The sequence below is a fragment of the Engystomops pustulosus genome, chromosome 3, assembly GCF_040894005.1.
Source record: "Engystomops pustulosus chromosome 3, aEngPut4.maternal, whole genome shotgun sequence".
NCBI classification, from domain to species: Eukaryota; Metazoa; Chordata; class Amphibia; order Anura; family Leptodactylidae; genus Engystomops; species Engystomops pustulosus.
Genome location: NC_092413.1, coordinates 217,611,719 through 217,636,607, shown reverse-complemented (window position 1 = coordinate 217,636,607; position 24,889 = coordinate 217,611,719). Strand labels below are relative to the sequence as shown.

The 24,889-nt window shown below is 43.5% G+C and overlaps 1 protein-coding gene across 1 annotated transcript in view; it reads right to left on the bottom strand.

Annotated features, from left to right (window-relative positions):
• Window positions 1–24,889, bottom strand: part of KIF13B (kinesin family member 13B) — a 142,354-nt gene that overhangs the window by 69,017 nt on the left and 48,448 nt on the right. Inside the window, exons 3-13 of the mRNA XM_072143836.1 lie at window positions 19,333–19,345; window positions 18,781–18,841; window positions 18,599–18,691; window positions 16,991–17,171; window positions 16,607–16,694; window positions 15,291–15,425; window positions 9,151–9,263; window positions 8,565–8,676; window positions 8,255–8,467; window positions 6,380–6,490; window positions 4,535–4,669 (exon numbers count right to left, since the gene is read on the bottom strand). Coding sequence (XP_071999937.1) covers window positions 4,535–4,669; window positions 6,380–6,490; window positions 8,255–8,467; window positions 8,565–8,676; window positions 9,151–9,263; window positions 15,291–15,425; window positions 16,607–16,694; window positions 16,991–17,171; window positions 18,599–18,691; window positions 18,781–18,841; window positions 19,333–19,345 — 1,255 coding nt within the window. The remainder of the gene's footprint in view (window positions 1–4,534; window positions 4,670–6,379; window positions 6,491–8,254; window positions 8,468–8,564; window positions 8,677–9,150; window positions 9,264–15,290; window positions 15,426–16,606; window positions 16,695–16,990; window positions 17,172–18,598; window positions 18,692–18,780; window positions 18,842–19,332; window positions 19,346–24,889) is intronic.

Here is a 24,889-nt window from a genome sequence, read left to right as displayed (position 1 = left end):
TCAGCTCCTTCCAAAGAGGCTCAATAAAATTTAGGTCCAGGCTCATAGAAGCCTCTTGAGAATAGTCCAGTGTTTTCCTCATTCTTGGATGTTTTTTTCTGTGTGTTTTGGGCCATTATCCTGTTGCAGGGCCCATGACCTGCCACTTAGCACAAGCTTTAAGAAAGCACATTTCTTTCTAGACTCCCTGGACAGTCTTGAGATGTCTTTGTATCCGGCACAGACAGCAGAACATAGCAGCCTCCTCCATGTGTCACAGTAGGAACAGTTAACTTTTCTAGATTTGCTTAATTTTTCTGTCTGTGACCACAGAGCTGATGTGCCTTGCCAAAAAGTTTGATTTTAATCTCATCTGTCAATAGGACATTCTCCTATGTGGCCTGTCAACATGAAGTTTTGCCGATTTCAGTCTTGCTTTTTAAGGATTTGCTTTTAGCAATGGTGTCCTCCTTGGTCGTCTCCCATTAACTCCACTTGGGCTCAAACAACAACGGATGATGTTAACTGAGCTTGACCCTGAGCTTGAAATTCACCTTTAATCTCTTTAGAAGTCTCTCAGGTCTCTTTTGGTACCATTTATATCATTGGTGTCTTTGATTTGTCATCAGTTTTCCTCCTGTGGCCATATTCAGGGAGGACTACAATCCTATAGATCTCACATTTTTGAATAATATGTGTAACTGTAGTGACAGGAACATCAAGCTGCTTGGAGATGATCTTATAACAATTTTGTCCACATGCAATTCTGTATAATAAAATATTACACACACATAAACAATTAGAGGGAGATTTATCATTGTTTCTACACCAGTTTTCTGGCGTATGATTGCAGCGCATGATAAATCCTAGATTGCAGGGGGCGCCAGATTCATGAATTGTGGTGCACGATCTTCATGAATCTGGCGCCCCCTGCTGCTCGGGAAGTGGGCACCATTTTTTGGTGCACTATGTTCATGCTGCAGAACTGTGGTTTAACGAAGCAGTAACAGCCTCTTCATGTGCACATTTCTTCTGTCTTGTTGGCAGCAGCAACACAAAACTGGTGCAGACACTTTATAAATACATGTGCAAGCAGTTTTCACTCTCTTTTAAGTGCAAAATCTGACAGAAAACTGGCGCAAATGCTTTAATAAATGTGGGCCAGTGTGTTTCTGCATCACAAAAAATATTAATAAATTGCAAAGTGTGCAGCTGCAAGAATGAAAAAAGTGAGGAAAAGTTCAAGGGGTTTATTATAGTTTTATAGTAGTTATATTCCTGTACATAGGTAGGGGGCAGTATTATAGTAGTTATATTCCTGTACATAGGGGGCAGTATTATAGTAGTTATATTCCTGTACATAGGGGGCAGTATTATAGTAGTTATATTCCTGTACATAGGTAGGGGGCAGTATTATAGTAGTTATATTCCTGTACATAGGGGGCAGTATTATAGTAGTTATATTCTTGTACATAGGGGGCAGTATTATAGTAGTTATATTCCTGTACATAGGGGGCAGTATTATAGTAGTTATATTCCTGTACATAGGGGGCAGTATTATAGTAGTTATATTCTTGTACATAGGGGGCAGTATTATAGTAGTTATATTCTTGTACATAGGGGACAGTATTATAGTAGTTATATTCTTGTACATAGGGGGCAGTATTATAGTAGTTATATTCCTGTACATAGGGGGCAGTATTATAGTAGTTATATTCCTGTACATAGGGGGCAGTATTATAGTAGTTATATTCTTGTACATAGGGGGCAGTATTATAGTAGTTATATTCCTGTACATAGGGGGCAGTATTATAGTAGTTATATTCCTGTACATAGGGGCAGTATTTTTGTAGTTATATTCTTGTACATAGGGGGCAGTATTATAGTAGTTATATTCCTGTACATAGGGGGCAGTATTATAGTAGTTATATTCTTGTACGTAGGGGGCAGTATTATAGTAGTTATATTCTTGTACGTAGGGGCAGTATTATAGTAGTTATATTCTTGTACATAGGGGCAGTATTATAGTAGTTATATTCTTGTACATAGGGGGCAGTATTATAGTAGTTATATTCTTGTACATAGGGAGCAGTATTATAGTAGTTATATTTCTGTACATAGGGGGCAGTATTATAGTAGTAATATTCTTGTACATAGGGGGCAGTATTATAGTAGTTATATTTCTGTACATAGGGGGCAGTATTATAGTAGTTATATTCTTGTACATAGGGGGCAGTATTATAGTAGTAATATTCTTGTACATAGAGGGCAGTATTATAGTAGTTCTATTCTTGTACATAGGGGGCAGTATTATAGTAGTTATATTTCTGTACATAGGGGGCAGTATTATAGTAGTTATATTTCTGTACATAGGGGGCAGTATTATAGTAGTTATATTTCTGTACATAGGGGGCAGTATTATAGTAGTTATATTTCTGTACATAGGGGGCAGTATTATAGTAGTTATATTTCTGTACATAGGGGGCAGTATTATAGTAGTTATATTCTTGTACATAGGGCGCAGTATTATAGTAGTTATATTCCTGTACATAGGGCGCAGTATTATAGTAGTTATATTCCTGTACATAGGGGGCAGTATTATAGTAGTTATATTCTTGTACATAGGGGCAATATTATAGTAGTTATATTCTTGTACATAGGGGGAAGTATTATAGTAGTTATATTTGTGTACATAGGGGGCAGTATTATAGTAGTTATATTTCTGTACATAGGGGGCAGTATTATAGTAGTTATATTTCTGTACATAGGGGGCAGTATTATAGTAGTTATATTTCTGTACATAGGGGGCAGTATTATAGTAGTTATATTTCTGTACATAGGGGGCAGTATTATAGTAGTTATATTTCTGTACATAGGGGGCAGTATTATAGTAGTTATATTCTTGTACATAGGGCGCAGTATTATAGTAGTTATATTCCTGTACATAGGGCGCAGTATTATAGTAGTTATATTCCTGTACATAGGGGGCAGTATTATAGTAGTTATATTCTTGTACATAGGGGCAATATTATAGTAGTTATATTCTTGTACATAGGGGGAAGTATTATAGTAGTTATATTTGTGTACATAGGGGGCAGTATTATAGTAGTTATATTTGTGTACATAGGGGGCAGTATTATAGTAATATTTGTGTACATAGGGGGCAGTATTATAGTAGTTATATTTGTGTACATAGGGGGCGGTATTATAGTAGTTATATTTGTGTACATAGGGGCAGGTATTATAGTAGTTATATTTGTGTACATAGGGGCAGTATTATAGTAGTTATATTCCTGTACATAGGGGGCAGTATTATAGTAGTTATATTCCTGTACATAGGGGGCAGTATTATAGTAGTTATATTCCTGTACATAGGGGGCAGTATTATAGTAGTTATATTCCTGTACATAGTGGGCAGTATTATAGTAGTTATATTCCTGTACATAGTGGGCAGTATTATAGTAGTTATATTCTTGTACATAGGGGCAATATTATAGTAGTTATATTCTTATACATAGGGGGCAGTATTATAGTAGTTATATTCCTGTACATAGGGGGCAGTATTATAGTAGTTATATTCTTGTACATAGGGGGCAGTATTATAGTAGTTCTATTCCTGTACATAGGGGGCAGTATTATAGTAGTTCTATTCTTGTACATAGGGGGCAGTATTATAGTAGTTCTATTCTTGTACATAGGGGGCAGTATTATAGTAGTTCTATTCTTGTACATAGAGGGCAGTATTATAGTAGTTCTATTCTTGTACATAGGGGGCAGTATTATAGTAGTTCTATTCTTGTACATAGAGGGCAGTATTATAGTAGTTCTATTCTTGTACATAGGGGGCAGTATTATAGTAGTTCTATTCTTGTACATAGGGGGCAGTATTATAGTAGTTCTATTCCTGTACATAGGGGGCAGTATTATAGTAGTTATATTCCTGTACATAGGGGCAGTATTATAGTAGTTATATTCCTGTACATAGGGGGCAGTATTATAGTAGTTATATTCTTGTACATAGGGATAAGTATTATAGTAGTTATATTCTTGTACATAGGGGGCAGTATTATAGTAGTTATATTCTTGTACATAGGGGGCAGTATTATAGTAGTTATATTCCTGTACATAGGGGGGCAGTATTATAGTAGTTATATTACTGTACATAGGGGGGCAGTATTATAGTAGTTATATTCCTGTACATAGGGGGCAGTATTATAGTAGTTATATTCCTGTACATAGGGGGCAGTATTATAGTAGTTATATTCTTGTACATAGGGGGCAGTATTATAGTAGTTATATTCTTGTACATAGGGGGCAGTATTATAGTAGTTATATACTTGTACATAGGAGGCAGTATTACAGCAGTTATATAGAGAGATATGTAGAAATAATAGACACAATAGAGTTATGTGGTAGAATATTATTTATAACCCAATGAACCTTTGATTTATGTTTTTGTTCCTTTGCTTCACATTCTGCTCCAGGTTAATGTTATACCTGTAATGTGTAAGAAAATGCAGGTATAACACATTATAATACTTTGACAGTTCCTCACCTTCAGATAATAAACCAGGAGTTCGTTGAGGGCGGGGTCTGCATTTAAATTGACTAAGAAACATTTATTATCTCCGACTTTAATTCCTGAGGACTGCAGTGAAATGCCGAGACTTTCCAGCTGCTTCTGCCGCTCCTGTAATGGAAGGAAAAAACATTATGAAATGTAAACACATACAAGAGCGGAGGAAAACGCCAGCAACGCCCGCTGGAAAAATGACCTAACCCTCTGCGCTGCCAAGATGACCCAGAGCCAGGCTGTTAAAGGGGCAGTACCTGGTTATACAGGGTCTATGTGTAGCATGTGTTTAGGGAACACCTGGCGTGGTGGACACAGATGTCTAAATAACTTATATACATCGACACTATGATGCAGCGTAATATATGTAACCCATAAGAAGTTCAGTACATGACATGAGCACAAGATGGCGCTGTGCAGGAATAATACAGAGGTCAACACATAGAGAACACTAAAACAATAGGACAATGGAATCTCAATTTCTGAGAACCTGTCACCAGATTGTACTCCTGCCCCCACAGGTACAGTATGAAATGTCCATTCTAGTATCCCCTCTTTTCTGTGAAATCTCACCCGTTTAGTTATAACAGCGGCACGGTACAGAGGGAACACAAAATTTGTTCAGTTGTTGCCTTAAAGTAGACAAGCATGCATATTTATCAGGCTGCGTTCACAGATAGTGTTACATTGCGTCAACGTTGCTTATGGAAAGTCTATGTTCAAGGAAATCTACCATCAAAATCCATCCTGATAAACAAGGGACATTACACGTAGATCTAGAAACCGTGACAGTGGTAATCTTCTTATATTTGTTATCCATGGCCTCCTTCATTCTAAAATCAACTTTGAAGCTACAGCATGGAGCCCTACTGGCTTATTAGCATAATTTTCAGAGTCTGTTACAATGTTTCCCTCTCCTTGATGTAATCTGCACATTGTAACAGCCTGTGAAGTTACAGCATGGAGGTGCTCTGGGGACACCCCCATTGCTCCTTGGACTCATTAGCATAATTTGAGAAGTTGATTTTAGAAGGAAAGAGGACATGGCTGACAAATATAAGAAGATTACTATAGTCACGGTGCCTGGATCAATGAGTAAGTGCCCCTGGTGTATCATGATAGATTTTGAAGGAAGCTTGAGTTGGGTTTACAGTGTGCTCACAAATGCAACATGTGAATGCAGCCTTAGGAGAGTGGTTACGTAGATGTAAGACAATACAGATACTGCTTAACTTCAAAAGCGGCAGTTAAAGGAAATCTACCATTTGCTTTTTTGCATTATGAACAAAACATAAATTAAGAATGCTGAAGCTACACTGCTGCAGAAACATATCTTGTTTAATTCCCTTCACGAAGTGGTTTTCCTCAAAAACAATTATAAAATTATGATAATGAGGATCTGTTGATTGCTGTGGCTGCCTTGGGCCTTCTCTTCACCCTAATTATGCACTGCTCCAGCCTTGTCCTGCCCAGTATAAGCCCGAAACACGTCATCACTGTGTTGTCCCTGACAGGCAGAAGTAATCGATCGCTGCACCATTTCTCCAGGTGCTGTGTACGAGTCATCCATCTCAGGTTGATTACTCCTGTCTGGACAGTTCAGAAAGCTTCCTGTAATGTGCTTATGTACTCCAGCTAGCAGCACCCAGCTTTCTCAAGGTCCTGAGTTTTTTGAGCAAAACCACTTAGCACAGGAATTAAACAAGATATGTTTCTGCATTAGTGTAACTCCAGAATTCTCAAGTTATGTTTGGTTCAAAATGCATATAAACAAATGGTAGATTTCCTTTAACCTCTACACATCCGCAGAGCTCCTGTGTGTCTAACCTGAGCGATCTCCTCCGTCTTCCGCAACTTCTCCTCCCACGTAACAGTCATTTCTTGGATGAGCTTCTCGGACTCTTGTAAGCGTTCCTTCAGCTCCGGAGCCTTCATTGACTGGAGAGAAATTAGAGGAAGTTATGAATATTACATAGGGATATGATAGCTGACCGTGCTATAGATTATATCACTGACACCAGCTATGACAAGGGCCCCCATATGGGACATTGTGGGGATACCTGCCCTATACATCTTGTACTGATCACAAGGGGTCTGTTACACAGAGGAGATTTGCATAGTTACATTCGCAAAATGCTAAGTTAATGCAAGAACGCAAAGAAATGAAAACGCAAATGTATTTAGGCAAATCTCCTCGGCCCTTGGCGTGCGTTTCTAAACGCAATGTAAACTCCCTATGTAAACGTAGCCTCGGGTCTTGAGTTCTTTGCATTTTATTGCGAGTCAAAACCAGAAGGGCAACTACAGAAGGGCAAGTTATAATGGAAAATGCACCTGCCATGTGTGTCCCAGAAGGAAATAGCTGAAAACCTAAGACAATGGTACTGAAAATCAGACAAAACAGTGCAGTATTTGGCCACTAGGGGGCGCTGCAGGATTACACGGTGCACTGCATGTATACAGTAACATACGTGTACATAAGATGTGGAAGATCTGGGACTCTCATATCCAGTGTTTGTTTTTTTACCTCCAAAATAATCTAAAATCCACAATCGTATTTTCAGGAGATTAAAAACGCACAAAAAAAAAACATAGTGAACTACTGAGAAGGTCACTGGGAGGGCGTATTTAACATTGCATGCAACGCAATTGGACCCCAGCGTGGCAAAGCTTCTCCTGAACGTAGACAAGTTTACACCTAAGCGCGTGGTCAAACAGTCTGCTTTTAACGCATATCACAAAAAACCGCACGGGTTTTGCATGCTTACCGTGCGTTTACCTGGTTTGAATCAGTTTTTCATCATTTCTGGAAGTAAAAGCAGCTGTGAAAATGTAAACGCGCCAAAAACAGACCGAGAACGCACCGTGTGACCGCAACCTAAAAGCTCGAGTTTCAGAATAATACAATGCATGGTTTCCATTGTTTACCAGCAAAAAACGTGTTACTAGCTCCGGATCGCAAACCTTTCTGTCTAATGTGATCTGCGTTTGGGAGATTTTGAATTGCATCTCAAAACGTAATTCAAATGCAACGTGTGAACGCATTAATGTGATCAACTTGCATTAACAAATGTGTTAATATGGTTTTTACTTAGGGTGGTGGCACACGTGCCGTTTTGACAAAGCCGCACCCACCGGGGCGGGCCGCGGCCCGATTGCATCAGCTTTTATATTGTAACGCCTGCGATCGGGAACGAGACGCCAGTGTTTTGCATTAAATTAACGCAAAACACCGGCGGCTCCTTTCCGATCGGGCTGTGGCCCGCCCCACAAACGCAGACAAAACGGCACGTCTGCCATCATCCTTAAATGTAATGTTAATCTCGTATAATCGCAATGTTAACACTGAGGATACAGTAACGTGTGAATGCAGCTTCAGGGTGCGGTCACAAGTGGCGCTAGCTTTGCGTTTACATACGACAGTGTCCGAGGGCGGGCCCCAGCCCGATTGCATATGCGTTTCTAGTGAAAGACTTGCAATTAGCAACCAGCACCAGTGTATGCAAACGCATATGCAATAGGTTTCTACAAGCACTAGCACCACATGTGACAGTGTTTTGTTTTTTGGGGGGAGGGGGGGGGGTTATAGTGTTTATATATAATACAGGGTTTTTTTCTGATTTAAGAAAAAATAAAAATTGTTAAAAGAGAAAATTTAAGAAAGCTGAAACAAATACAGAGCAGCTCTCTTTCTGGGCGCACCTCAGCCTGTGTCAGCTGGTCCCTCAGCTTCTCCACCTCTTCCCGTAACTCCCGGATGATGCGGGCGTTGGGGTCCTCATTCACCACGGCGTGATTGACAATGTTTTTGGCCCGGTCTGCATACCGTAGTGTAGAGAGGGTCTCGTCGTAGTTGTCAGCTGCAGGGCTGACTGTCGCCACCATGGCGGTCTTGCTGTTACCACCCAGACTGTCCTGAAGTTAGGAATGAAAGCGGATGTGACACTAGATCCAAGCAGAAGCCGCCTGGTAGAGGAGAGCAGGACACAACGCGCTGTCATCATACACTTACCTTTAGCAGCCATGTTAATACAGAGTCCCGATACGGAACAAACTTATTTTTATTCTTGCCGGCCCCCTGATCTGCCAGCGCCGAGATGACCAGGCCCAGGGTAGTGAGGGACCTAGACCACAGAACAGGAAGAATTATGGCTGTGTACCGTGACACCAAATATTTAGTTCCCTAAGATACCCCTGATAGGAAGCATGAATATGTTCATCCTGAGCCTCCTGTTTCAAGAATCAATTACTGAGATTATAGTAAGAACTGAAACAAGAATAAAAACCGCCATGTGTGTCGCCACCATAGGAGTGCAGACATGTTTCTCTACTCCTGGATTCCCCCCTTTAATTAATACCAGGGGTAATCAGCAGCAAGAGTCTGTGCATGTGTGGATGATCCCCTGAAATAGCTCTTCAGCACACGTGCTATGGCGTGGTGCCTCTGCATTGTATGAACACACGCTACACGGGAGATTAGATGCGTACAGAGGACGCTGATCAGACGGTTACCTCTGAATAGACGCGGCTCATGGAGGACACTTGAGATAATTACCCCCGGCCTCCCCCGCACTCGACGGCAGGTGCTCCGCACTCACTTGTTAATGTTACTCCCTTCCTTCAGGCGCTCCCCGGCTGCTCCAGTCTTTGTGGCTCGCTCGCTCCCAGCTAGATCCACCAGGCTCAGTTTACTCACTTTCTCACCTGAAGTCTGGAGAGAGAAAAAATAAATCACAATATGGACAAAGTTTAATCATCTCTGCCAGCTAAAACGCCTTTATAGCGTTCTCTACCATCACTAACACAGTGACTAATGTGCACCATATATTTATCATGCATTTATTAATAGGAGAAAAGCTTGTTTTACTTAAAAAAATAAAAAGTATATTTTAAAAAAAAAAAATACCTAAAATAGAAATAAAATCTGCTGCTCAAAATTATGGGGCCTAAGGATTCACTATTCAGGGTGTCGGAATCATAATTTAAAGTTTTGGACCCCAGTGAAAAATCTATAGCATGGTCCCCAACCACCATACACGATTGGATACCCTATATGGAAGCGCTGAGGTTGTACTCACACAATGGGGGTCATTTACTAAGGGCCCGATTCGCGTTTTCCCGACGTGTTACCCGAATATTTCCGATTTGCGCCGATTTTCCCTGAATTGCCCCGGGTTTTTGGCGCACGTGATCGGATTGTGGCGCATCCGCGCCGGCAGGCTCGCGACGGAAATGGGGGGCGTGGCCGAACGAAAACCCGACGGATTCGGGGAGAAACCACCACATAAAAAAAAAAAAAAGGGTCACTGGACACTCGCTTACCTTCACCAGGAATAGGATTGTGAACTCCGACGAACCTCGGCGGACTTCAGCGCAGCAGCGACACCTGGTGGACGTCGGAGGAACTGCCTTGGTGAATCACCGGAAGACCTGAATCCATCGCAGAGAACGCGACGCTGGATCGCGAATGGACCGGGTAAGTAAAGCTGCCCCATTAAGTTTTTCAGATGCATTTTGTTATGTCCAAACCAGAAGTAGAGTGAAAAAAGCATCTCTTCATATTTTCCCCCATTCTGGGTGGTGGCGCACGTGGTCGATTTTAGGCCGTTTATGGGCCGTTTTTATTTGTGCGTTTTCAGATTGTAAAAAACGCATGCGGTTTTAATTAAGATAACTGGTAAAACCTGTCAAAAACGGATGTGTTTTTAACAATCTGAAAACGCACGACTAAAAACGGCCCAAAATGGCCTAAAAATGCCACCTGTGCCACCAACCTAAAACCCACTCCAACTTTTGGCTACAAAAATTGAACGTGTGAACGCGGGCGGCTTAAGGTTCCAGGGAAACGCATCATTTGGATGGGATTAACCCCAATCTTAAAGGGGTTTGCCCTCCAATACAACAGTAAAAAGTATGAAATGTATATCACTGGGTGTCTGACCACTTGGGCCAACAGGATCATGAAACATCACTATCACTACATTCACACAGGACCCCCAATTCTTTTTACACTATTATTTGCCAATTACTCAAACCCAAATAAGTCAGGGTCTACCAATAACCCACAGACAGATTTAGGACTTGCAAATTGGAGGCCAGAACACTCCTGTTTGGGTAAACTGCAACCATTTTTAGATTCAGGGATGTTACTATGAAAAACCAGAGCCATAAAGTTAAAACTTCAATAACAAAAGTGTGGGGTTGTAAGGCTTCAAGGCATCCTAGGCCTCGTTACTCATGGAAACCTATCAGAACCAGGCTTACAATCCAGAGACTGCTCTGGGGAAATGAAAGCTGTGCTGTGATTGGTTGCTATGGGGAGCAAGGAAGTTCTGATAAAAGGATATGACTTACATAGTAAATCATGACAGAATTCTAGAGATTGACAGATCTTCTCCATCAGATTGAGAAGAATCACTGGAAAGGGGCTTTAGAGTCACATAGGAGCAACTAGTCATGACTGAGCTCTCATTTCATAAAACAACTTGGTTGCTACAGGTAAAATAGTGTCTATCGCTTAACAATGACAATAACGACTGTACTGCTTTAATTAGCTTGTTTTCTTGCCGCACGATTCTGCTGTTATGGTTGACAGCTAATACAGACATTACTGGCCACATCCACATATTCTGCTATCCTCATCCACATCACCTACACTACTAAGTAATATAGGACTTCTGCCGAAAATATTTGACTCCATTGGCCAAAACCAGCAAAACCAGTTCATGCGACACTGGATGATGGTGGTTCAGAGCTGTGGGAGGATGGAGGTTGTTGTGTCTTCACAGTTTACACAGTAATATGGAAATCCTTCATCACCCGGGAGTATCCCTGTACGAGATATAAGCAGCACAGGAAACATCCATTAGTGACAGGACGGTGCGATGTATCGGAAGCCGCAAGTAATTATATCACGTCTACAGTCATGTCCAAGGGGCCCAGATGTGGCATTGAAAAAAATGTGTGAAATAGTGACGACAAAAAAATTAGAAGAATGTGAATTAGGAGACCTGGCAAAAGATGAATTAGGAGACATGGAAGACAACACAGAAAAAGATAAAGGAGCAGAAAGAAAAATACAAAGAAAAAGATGAAGACCAAGAAGATGACGAAGAAGAAGGAGCAGAAAAAGTATAAAATAATGATACATTAAAAAATGAGAATTTTATTCTGTACATAAAATTGTGACAAGTAAAATAAATCAGGGCCATGTTCCCTGCAATTGATGGAAAATATAGAAAACAAATTTTTAAAAAAATGCAAAAAAAAAAATGAAACAAAAAATGAAAATTCTATTTTTTTTTTATAAAATAGAGTGTGGAAAAACATAATAAAAGCGCAAGAAATAAAAAAATAAAATGTAAACCTGATTCAACCCACCGCCAGCTGCACCTAGACTTTGCCCACGTCGCTGAGCGGGATGTCATGGCCGAGCCCTTTATTTACACGGCTAGTTCCAGTGTAACCTGAGAGTGTGACGAGCCGCTGACATGTCCAGTGTACACACGGCACAGATTGCGCTTCTCCTGCAGATGTGATGACAGCCCCGGCTTGTTAATGGGGGCTATTTACAATGACCCCTCTGAGCTCTGGTGATTACTTTTCCCCTTTTATCTTGCTGGGCAAGCTGCAGTATTGTGTGTGTTGGGATCTTAGACACCTGGTGGTGGATACAGAACCGCCGATCATCCACCTGCTGGTCACACCTGCAGCCTGGGGAAGAAGCCTCTGCAGAAAGTAGATACAATGGCGAAGAACTAGAAGTCTATGGAAATGCATGCGATCGGTATCCAGAACTCGGTGTTTTGCCTTAAAACAATGCAAGCCACAGGGTTTTGGTTCCCGATCGTTAGCGGTAAGTGACACCGCACCCTTAAAATTGCTGACTGTTTGGAGAGTTCCAATTCTTATTAGCAATAATGGAGGAAGGAAATTAAAGATCACATGTTAGAAAGATGCCGGGAGTCAGAAGAGCGACAACCGGATAAAAACGCCAGCAACAGCCACTGCAGTCAATAGTATAGGGAGTCAATGGCAACACTCCCACAGCCGACGGACCCCATGGCAAGCGCACACTCCCACAGCGAGTGCACGCTACCTCAGCCGGCGGACTCAATGGCGAGCGCACGCTACCTCAGCCGGCGGACTCAATGGCGAGCGCACGCTACCTCAGCCGGCGGACTCAATGGCGAGCGCACGCTACCTCAGCCGGCGGACTCAATGGCGAGCGCACGCTACCTCAGCCGGCGGACTCAATGGCGAGCGCACGCTACCTCAGCCGGCGGACTCAATGGCGAGCGCACGCTACCTCAGCCGGCGGACTCAATGGCGAGCGCACGCTACCTCAGCCGGCGGACTCAATGGCGAGCGCACGCTACCTCAGCCGGCGGACTCAATGGCGAGCGCACGCTACCTCAGCCGGCGGACTCAATGGCGAGCGCACGCTACCTCAGCCGGCGGACTCAATGGCGAGCGCACGCTACCTCAGCCGGCGGACTCAATGGCGAGCGCACGCTACCTCAGCCGGCGGACTCAATGGCGAGCGCACGCTACCTCAGCCGGCGGACTCAATGGCGAGCGCACGCTACCTCAGCCGGCGGACTCAATGGCGAGCGCACGCTACCTCAGCCGGCGGACTCAATGGCGAGCGCACGCTACCTCAGCCGGCGGACTCAATGGCGAGCGCACGCTACCTCAGCCGGCGGACTCAATGGCGAGCGCACGCTACCTCAGCCAGCGGACTCAATGGCGAGCGCACGCTACCTCAGCCAGCGGACTCAATGGCGAGCGCACACTACCTCAGCCGGCGGACTCAATGGCGAGCGCACACTACCTCAGCCAGTGGACTCAATGGCGAGCGCACACTACAGCAGCCAGCGGACTCAAGGTCAAGTGCCCTCTCCTCTGGATGAGATGAAACAATTCCCTGCTAACCCACAATGAATATTAACCCCTACAGGTCCGAGGTGCTGGTCAATCGCAGTAAATCCCACATCTGGGAGTGAAGGGGTTAATCAGCCTTTCCTCACAGGCTTGGCCCAATAGGCAGCGAGTACACATGTTAAGGAGGAATCCCGGGACAATCTGGCAGAGACATTCCATGTCCTGCCCCCAAGAGGTCATCAATCAGCGGGACCACAAAGACAGAGAAGTGACCTTGTCACCCAGGCGGTGAGGGGGGGTGTGGGGCCTGGTAAAAAGATCAAGTTCTGTGGGTGAAAGAACCTTGACTTGGGGCAGGGGGGAAGTTATTGGGTGATTTACAGATCAGGGGCAGAGGTCAAGTGTCCAGATGTAAAGGAAGCAGATGACACTGGAGACTCCCCATACAAACATCACCAGACTCCAGTACACATGGGGTGTATGGTGGAAAACATGAGGACAAGTGTTTCCTCTGATTGCTGTCAGTGAATGTAAAGGGTTAAAACTTCTCAGAATTTTCATAGCTGAAGTTTCGGCACAATAAGATCCTATTTAAACTCTCTGGATACATTGTAGCAATCGATCAGATGTGCCCAGGAGGTCTGTGACCCCACATCACAGAGGAGAGAATAGTCAGGTGGCAGAGGAGACGTCATCGCCGCAGGAAGTGTCAGAGGAGGAGAAGACAAATTTTGCAAGTCACAAAAAGTCCCGCAAATGCCAGACATCCCCCCACCCAGAACCACATGGTGAGCAAAGTAGAATCACAGCTGCAGGAGCCTTGCAACTTATATACACTCTTTAGCCTGTGACCCTGCAAAGCAGGGAATTCTGCTCCTGAAATACTCTGTGCTGCTGCCCAAATCCTGATAGTATGTCGCCTTCAGACATGCCATATAGATGAGCACACTGCTGTGCTGAAATACTCTGTGCTGCTACCCAACTCCTGATAGCATGTCGCCTTCAGCCAGTGACATGCCATATAGATGAGCACACTGCTATGCTGAAATACTCTGTGCTGCTACCCAACTCCTGATAATATGTAGCCTTCAGCCAGTGACATGCCATATAGATGAGCACACTGCTGTGCTGAAATACTCTGTGCTGCTACCCAACTCCTGATAATATGTAGCCTTCAGCCAGTGACATGCCATATAGATGAGCACACTGCTGTGCTGAAATACTCTGTGCTGCTACCCAACTCCTGATAGTATGTAGCCTTCAGACAGTGACATGCCATATAGATGAGCATGTCATCTATGCTGAAATACTCTGTGCTGCTACCAAACTCCTGATAGTATGTAGTTCTCAGCCTAGGACACACCGTATGGGTTCGGCACGCAGCTATTCTGAAATACTCTGTGCTTACACCCTACCCCAAACTTTATGTAACCCTAACCTGTGACATAGCGACATATCCTCGTATTACTTCATAAAAAATCTCCACCTGAAATACTCTGTGCTGCCGAGGGACTCTGCTCTTTCAACTTCACACATCATGATAATGTTCTGTTACGAGGAGCATTGTCCCAGAAAACATCAACACATGAATGAAACGATCACTACCTCTCCTGAAATACTCTGTGCTGCTGTGGACCCTCTTGGTACAGATACTAGCCTGCCTCCTTTCTACTCACTTTAACACTGCTATGTCACATGGGGCCTTGTCCTGATCCGCATCAGTCCAGAAGAAACCACATCACTTCCCCACTTACAGAACTCCTTTCCTGAAATCCTCTGCACCGCTGTGCACTTGCTTCAACACTTCATTAAATTCCCTATAATTACAGGATGGGGGAGGAGCATGACCACTTACCGCTGACTGTACATCAGTGATGGTGTGGGTGAGGATGATGTTGAAGACGGCGTGTGAGCGGCTGCTCTCCTCGTTCATGTTGGTCGCTGCCACCGTGCGAGACTTGTTTCCTTCTGACATCAGAGACTCGATATCCTAGAAAGAAAAAACAGGAATATTGGTAAAACTGAAAAGAGAAATAATCACAGAAATGAATCTATATAGTGTCAATGAGATGAAAAGGGAAGGAACATTAAAGGGAACCTGTCAGCAGGTGCAACCATCCAGACTGCAGCCAGTGTTATGCATTGTCCCTGGAGAGATGTGTAATCAAACTTTTGTGTTTGACGTTAGTAGCTGCAGAACTGTGATACATGGATTTATATTCCACAATTATAGCTTCTCCAAGTGCACTAGGGGCGTGTCCTTACACTGCTGTGCTCTGTGCTCTCTGCAGCCGGTGTTTGTTACTGTCCCTGGAAAGATGTGTAATCATACATGTACGTTTTTCGACGCTGCAGGACATATGGAGAGTTTCTCAGTGGTTAGCACTACAGCCTTGCAGCGCTTCGGTCCTGGGTTTAAGTCCCATCCATGTCAACATCTGCAAAGAGATTAAATGTTCTCTCCGTGTTTTGGGGGTTTCCTCCGGGTCCTCCAGTTTCTTCCCACACTCCAAAACATACTGGTAGGTGGATTCGATTGTGAGCCCCATGGGGACAGGGACTGATTTGGCAAGCTCTGTGCAGCGCTACATAATCTGTGTGCGCTAAATAAATAAAGGAATTATTATTATTACCATTATGGATTTATATTGCAGGGGGCGTACCCTCACACTGCTGTGCCCCTTGCTCTCAGCACTGTGCGGTTTCATCTCTTCTTCACTCTTCATAACTGCATTAATCTCAATAAGTTTCTTCTCCTTGAAGATGGGAGGAGCTGTGGAGCAGTTCAGTGCAACGAACAACTGAAGAAGTTACAATTCTGGGATATATATCCTCATGTCATAGTCCTTCTGCTACTAACAACATACATCTTTCCAGTGACAATTGCTAACACTCTCCGCAGTGAGCTAAGAGCACAGCAGTGTGAGGCCACACCCATCTACAAATCCTCTAAATCTCTATTTCACAGTCCTGCTGCTACTGACATTATACACAAAAGTATGATTACAGGTCAGTAGCAGCAGGACTGTGAAATATAAATCTTACACAAAGGAATGATTATACATCTCTCTTGGGACAAAATATAATGCTGGCTGCACAGCAGTGTGAGGACATCTCCGGTGCACTTGGAGATGCTACAATCGTGGAATATGAATCTTTGTGACTACTTACCTTGTAACTGGTGACGGCCAGCTTGGAAAGTCCATCCACGTATGGGCCAAGGACCTTGTGTTCCCGGACCTTGAGTGACTGTCTGCTTCTGTAGATGAGAAAACATTATAAACTTTTCTATTGGCTGTGACCCCCAAACCCGCCCTCCTCCTCCTGATCATATGACACATAATAAAGCAATTATAGAGGTCCCGATAATACACACCCACACGAGAATACACCAAAAAGGTAAGTGATATATGACAGTGCTGCAACATTGTATCGTAGAAGTAAGTCAATGCTTAATGCAGTATGTAAACCGCTACAGATGGAATAATACCGCTGTGAGCATTGTTATCCCCATTGTCATGTAAGTCCTAGTGTTCCGTCACATGACAGTTTTACCCTTTAGGGTCGAGAAGATCGCGGACTTTCTCATTGTAGATTTCCATGTAAGAAACTTCCACTTTGAAGCTCAGTTCATCGTTCTCGGCTTTCTGAGTTCTCTCAAAGAGGGTGCTGCATAGTCTGGGGATCAGGCCGGGCTGGTCCGCTGTGCCCATCATCGTGTACGACTTCCCTGAGCCTGCAGGAGATAAAGATGGACAGAACCTCAGGACGCTATTCAGACTGAGATTACTATGTGTTCCAGGAACAGGGCAAGAGTAACAAGGCTTCCTAGGACAAGCGGTATTATAATTGTTATATTATATTTCAGGAATGTTTATATTCTTGTACATAGGGGGCAGTATTATAGTAGTTATAGTCTTGTACATAGGGGGCAGTATTATAGTAGTTATATTCTTGTACATAGGAGGGCAGTATTATAGTAGTTATATTCTTGTACATAGGAGGGCAGTATTATAGTAGTTATATTCCTGTACATAGGGGGCAGTATTATAGTAGTTATATTCCTGTACATAGGGGGCAGTATTATAGTAGTTATATTCTTGTACATAGGGGGCAGTATAATAGTAGTTATATTCTTGTACATAGGGGGCAGTATTATAGTAGTTTTATTCTTGTACATAGGGGGTAGTATTATAGTAGTTATATTCTTGTACATAGGGGGCAGTATTATAGTAGTTATATTCTTGTACATAGGGGCAGTATTATAGTAGTTATATTCTTGTACATAGGGGCAGTATTATAGTAGTTATATTCTTGTACATAGGGGGCAGTATTATAGTAGTTATATTCTTGTACATAGGGGGCAGTATTATAGTAGTTATATTCCTGTACATAGGGGGCAGTATTATAGTAGTTATATTCCTGTACATAGGGGGCAGTATTATAGTAGTTATATTCTTGTACATAGGGGGCAGTATTATAGTAGTTATATTCTTGTACATAGGGGGCAGTATTATAGCAGTTATATTCTTGTACATAGGGGGCAGTATTATAGTAGTTATATTCTTGTACATAGGGGGCAGTATTATAGTAGTTATATTCTTGTACATAGGGGGCAGTATTATAGTAGTTATATTCTTGTACATAGGGGCAGTATTATAGTAGTTATATTCTTGTACATAGGGGGCAGTATTATAGTAGTTATATTCTTGTACATAGGGGGCAGTATTATAGTAGTTATATTCTTGTACATAGGGGGCAGTATTATAGTAGTTATATTCTTGTCCATAGGGGGCAGTATTATAGTAATTATATTCTTGTACATAGGGGCAGTATTATAGTAGTTATATTCTTGTACATAGGGGCAGTATTATAGTAGTTATATTCCTGTACATAGGGGCAGTATTATAGTAGTTATATTCCTGTACATAGGGGGCAGTATTATAGTAGTTATATTCCTGTACATAGGGGGCAGTATTATAGTAGTTGTATTCCTGTACATAGGGGGCAGTATTATAGTAGTTATATTCTTGTACATAGGGGGCAGTATTATAGTAGTTATATTCCGGTACATAGGGAGCAGTATTATAGTAGTTATATTCCTGTACATAGGGAACAGTATTAATACGTATATGAGTGGTATTATGCAGAAATAACACTCACCAGTCTGACCATAGGCAAAGATACAGGCATTGTACCCTTCGAAGGCATTCTGGAGAATATTCTCACCAAGGCACTGAAAAACAACATCTTGACCTATGAAGGAAATAAATACAACTTATTAAATGAAGCAGAATCCGTGTCCTCGTACATTTATACAGTATATGGATTGTAAATATTGTTACCTGCAAACTTCTCGGTCACAGACTCATCCATTGACCAGAAGCAGTGATCGTATGCAAACACCTACATGGAGCACAAAACAGCAATGGGTCAGGCAGTTTTAGGCGTCCAAATTTACAAAAATAAAATTGGACTATTGCACCAGTTTTGCTCCATTGCTCACTGCACCAGCTACAATGTAACCGACATTGTGACTATGTGTAAATTTTCTCACCCCTTCCCTCTGAGTAAAAGCTGTAGCAGGCTTCTGATTGGATACTAGGGCAGTAGGGAGGGACATGTTGCAACTCAATACACAGAGCTAAGAGCACAGCAGTGTGAGGACACCTCTCGAGTGTATACAGGTCACACCTGCAGACGTGCAACAAGTACTGGGAGGGCGTCACTACATGACTTCACTTTTCCTATCTGCAGGAAAGGACATCACATTCCACAAATACATCATAAATCATCAGAGGGGTCCGAGGGGGGTCCATGTGACAGGAAGTGGTGGAGCGCTGCTCTGAGGGGAGGCAGCTGCTGCCTTCTGCACACCATCACACTATTATACTCACTTTTGGCTGGCTCCTGGGAGATCCGTGGAATCCCATGGAAAAAAAAAATGGAGAAAAGAGGAAGAGGTTAGTAAATATTCCCAGGCATGTGCCGGCATATCATGTTCTGTACACACAGCTGACACTCCGGGAGTGCACAGGCTCCGGAGTACAACCAGAAGTCCCAGCATGCCCTGGAAGACGCAGAATGACTATTCCCAAAGTAAAAAAGCAATAAAATTAAAATACAATGGAAAACAGAATTTTTCATACTATTAGGGGGAAATATAATGAATTTGGCGAGCTGTGTGCAGCGCTGCGGAATGTGTGTGCGCTATATGAAGGAATTATTTATTATTATGGTTATTATATAAAAGCTTTAATTATTTTACATATTCCATTTCCAAGAACGCTCCACCGTACTCTAATCCTAACCGAATCTGCATTCAGATAGCTGAGGGTAGCCTATCCCAAATGGCCTGGCGTACATCCCATAATGCACTGCACTCTCATGGAAAATCATAACACTGAACATTACTACTACACAGCACAGGGGGGGTCAGGAGACATTAGAGAGACCCAAACGTTGCCCATTTCATTATAGAAACCATATAAACTGCAGCTTCTTCAGTGTACAAGTCCATTCTGAGCACAAAGGGGTGTGTCCTCACACTGCTGTGCTCTTAGCTCCCTACACTGAAATGCTACACAGGTTTAAAAGGACATCTCCGATTAAAACCCATCCTGATAAACCAGGGACATTACTCATAGATCCAGGCACCGGGACTGTGGTATCTTCTTATATGTGTTATCTATGGCCTCATTCCTTCTAAAATCAACTTTTATAGTTATGCTAATGAGCCAGAAGGGCTCTGTGGGGTGTTATCAGAGCCCCTCAGTGCTGTAGTTTCACAAGCTGTTACACTGTCTTCCCCTCCCCTTGCTTCCTCAGTATAATAATCTCACACAGTGGGAGCAGGGAAGTGCTCCTGCACAGTGTGCTCATTAGCATAATTTAAAAAGTTGATTTTAAAAGAATGGAGGTCATGGATAACAAATATAAGAAGATACCAGTCACGGTCACGGTATGAGTAATGTCCTTGGTTTATCATTTTGATAGTAGATTTCCTTTAAATGCTTCTGATTTATTACAGCTGCAACTCAGGTGGACAGTACAAAGCAATGGCTGCAGTGAGCAAAGCAGTGTGAGGAAACGCCCCGGCAAAAGCCAAAATCCAGGAATATGAATCCATATTTCACAGTCCTGCTGCTACAGACAACATAGACAAAAAGTACGATCACATGTCTTTCAGGGACATTACCTAATACTGGGCAGAGAGCTCAGAGTACAGCAGTGTGAGGACACCCCACCCCCGCCCCCCAATACACTTGGAGAAGCTACAATCCTGGAATATGGATCCATATATCTCAGTCCTGCTTCCACTAGCAACATACACAGCAGTATAATTACACATCTCTCCAGCGATAAAACACTGGCTGTGCAGTGAGCACAGAGCACAGCAGGGTGAGCTAACACCCCCAGGAGCTACAGTTCTGGAATATAAATCCATATTTCACAGTCCAGCTGCTACAATGGCTGCAGTACAGCATGGTAACAGCTACTGACAGGATCCCTTTAATATAGCCTGGGTAAGGCTACACCTGGAAGGTAGGAGGCGCTGCCCTTCCCACACGTCATGTGAGGACACCCTCGGGCACCGGCATTGTGGCAGCACTTCCCCTATAATGACTGGCTCCTCGGAGCAGCAGGTGAACGAGCACTTCCATTAATTGTTCCGTGATTACAGAGGAAATTAAGCAGCGGACATTCTTCCTATGGGATGTGAGATTAACCCTGTGAGCCCTGGAGGCCGCAGCGCTGGGTGTGAAGACTTTTCTCCCTGAATCTTGAAAGGAAACTCTGCTTTTTATGTTGTATTAGTCAGTGCATTAGTCAGGGATACTCATCACCCCCCGCAGGACTCCTTTGTAGTTCCTCACGTTTATAGGCCCAATGCAAGAGCTGCAGGCGGACTGTGACGACAACGCCAACCCCCAGTCCACTGCAGACAATGGTGGGGATCCCCAAATATACACGAGGAGCAAGTGACGTGAAGTTGCAAGTGTTGGAAATAGGAAAATAAAGCAAACTCCAAGCCACACTGATGAGGAGAGGGTAGGGGGATAATATGAGCAAGAGATAGGCTTACGCAGATAAGAGTAAGTATTCTCTCTCTCTCCTGAAGTGCTCTACTGACACAAGTAATGAGCAGTACTTCTAACGTCCCATATGTTCCTGCTGATGTCTCTCAATTGGAAAAAGCACAGAGAAAAGTTGCTGCAGCTTATGTTAAGTTTTCTATCACACCCCAACAATTTTATTCACATAAGTACAGGTCAGTACTTTGACTCAGAAGCAACATCAGGCTCATCTATGAAATTTTAACAAGGAGAAAAGGGCAAAGACAGAGGATGCTGCAGCTAATAGCAAGTTTTATGTATCACCCAAGAGTTGCAGTAACTTCAGTACAGGTCTGTACTTGTCTAAAGTGTCCTATAAGAGTCTGCTGATGCCTCTTAGAGTGATATAGAAAACTTACCATTTGCTGTAGCAGCCTCTCTTTATTTCTCTGTCTATCGTATTCCACCAAGAGCTTTATTCACATCAGTACAGGTCAGGACTTTCTAATAATAATCTAAATGAACCTGCGAGAGGAGAGGCACAGACATAAAGAGGCTGCTACATCTAATAGTAAGTTTTCTATGTCACTCAAGTGCTTTATTTACAGCAGTATATATGCCTGTACTTCTCTGTAGTGCTCTAAATTATCCTGCTGATGCCCCTTAGTGGGATAGAATAGATAGAGACATAGGGCGATGGCACACAAGGTGTTTTGAACCCGTTTTTGGGCTGCTTTTGAGCAGTCCGATAAAAAACGAATGCTTAAAAACGCCCCACAAACGGGTTCAAAATGCCATGTGTGCCATCAGCCATAGATAGAAGTGACCACAGGCAATAGTAGGTTTTCCATCTCACCCAAGAGCTATATTCCCATCAATAGAGGTCAGAACTTCTCTATTACTTACTATTTGCTGAAGATGCTGCTGCAGCGAATAGTAGGTTTTCCATCTCCCCCAAGAGCTTTACTTAGATTAGTATGTCTTTCTCATTTCCTATATATCCTATACCCTGTTGATTCTTCTGGATGAGAAAGGAGAAGCACAGAAAGAGACAGAGGCTGCTGGAGATAATATTAAGTTTCTATTTCACCCAAAGTGATTTATTCCCATAACTACAGGTCAGTACTTCTCTAGGATGTCCTATTGGATCCTGCTGAGTGAGTGAGCTGTGAAGCAGATTCTCCTCTGTGCTTTGTGTGCAGTGCATGGGAGATCTGGATTACCAAAACAGCGGCCGCACCATGTTGTCACACATTACAATCTTCAAAAGGTGCATGAAAAAAGCTGAACGTGTGAACACACCCTTATGGTGATTCTACTCAGATGCAGCAGGGCTGAAGATGTTGTCCAGCTGCTGTCTGAGAACGGTAAAATCTAAAACTATTGTAGGGGTTGCTGAGCGGGTAGCACTTTTGCCTTGTAGCGCTGGAGTCCTGGGTTCAAGTCCCACCCAGGTCAACATCTGCAAAGAGTTTGTATGTTCTTTCTGTGTTTGAATGGGTTTCCTCCGGGTCCTCCGGTTTCCTCCCACACTCCAAAACATACTGGTAAGTTGTTTAGATTGTGAGCCCCATCAGGGACAGGGACTGATTTGGAAAACTCTGAGCAGCGCTGTGTAATCTGTAAGCACTATATAAAGAATTATTATTATTATTATTATAGAGAAGTAACCTGTAGTGCTGTAAAAACGCAAAGCCTCCGTTTCCTACAGACACATCACGACATCGGGGAATTGCTTACTGTGCAATTCCCTAAGAAGTTGATTTCCGCACTGGAGCTGCTGGGCTCTTCTAACAAGCGTCTAGAGAGGAGGGAGGATCCCGGGTGTGCACGGCACAAGCCGTCAGACCTGTAGGACGTGTAATGCTGCAACCTACACAGTGAGCAAGGAAAATCCTGCAGCTAGTAGTCTGCACTGTGACCAATACATTACCAGGAGGGACTAGGGGAGCAGCAATGCAAAGAGCCACAATGTAGCTACATCCTTCCTCCTGCTCTGCTCATACAGGTGTCATACTATTCACTAACCACCATTGTAGTGTAGCATGCAGCAGTGCATTGTGGGAGGTACACCGTTCCAGGTCATACAGCGCCTTCTATTGTACTAAGCAGTGTTCATGGTCTCTGTGTCTCCCCCCATCTATGAGACGTCTGGGGTTTTGTATGATATAGGCCGTAGATCCGTTAAATCCGAGACGTGGGGAAATTTTAAAGGATTTGGAGCATTAACCCTTCGACTTTAAGCTTAGCCATCACAATCCAGATTGTCCTGCATATGGCTCTGAGCTCCTCCCTGATGGCTGCCAGATGTAGCAGAGATGGGTTTGTTACTTCACTGATGTCCACGGTGATAGTTTACAGGAGGAGCCGATTTAACAGTGTGGCAGGCAAAATGACACTTGGCCACCCCGTTGCACCCGGGCCAACTGCCCCCAACCACCGGTGCCGCACCCGGGCCAACTGCCCCCAACCACCGGTGCCGCACCCGGGCCAACTGCCCCCAACCACCGGTGCCGCACCCGGGCCAACTGTGCAAACTTAGAAAAGCCCATGGTACCCCAGCTGCACCTAGTCAACCATGATACAATACCACTACAACAGCCACTTACTAGCACTCCTGCAGCACCTAGTCAACAACACCAAGTCGTACTTTACCTGACCAACCACTCAATGCACCTTGTGACCACCACCAGATGTGCTACACACAAAAACCCAGCAGCACATAATCAGCTAACCAAGCACCCCTGCTACACATGGCATGCCACCAGAGACCCTGCCTCTGATAACTGCACTACACCCAGTCCACTACAGGAAACATCTCTGCTGCACCAAAGAGACCAGGCAGAAAATATAGTCCTGAACCTTATCCATCAGACACCTTTACAGAGCAGGAGATAATCCAGAGGATCACTCTAAGTCTTTGGTATTTAGAAGTCAATGTTCATCAAATGTCTTTTCAATTTCAGAAGTCAAAACCGATTGAAGACCAATCGAGAGATTATCACAGCGAGACGCCGCATAAGCCGTGTCCATTGTGCATTACCACATGGCTAAAAATAATCCGACAGCCCAAGCTGGAGAGACACACGCCCCGCACCTCCGCCTAATGCCAGGAGATAGCGGGGCAACCCCGACCGGCACAGATGTGTAATCACACAAAGGAGACTAAGTGTAAGGAAAGAGAGGATGAGATCATCACACAATATACTGAGGAATACAACGCTGTCCTGTACAGCGCACAGCAAGGAGCAGAAGTATAGAAGTTATATTCCTGTACCTAGGGGGCAGTATTATAGTAGTTATATTCCTGTACCTAGGGGGCAGTATTATAGTAGTTATATTCTTGTACATAGGGGGCAGTATTATAGTAGTTATATTCCTGTACATAAGGGGCAGT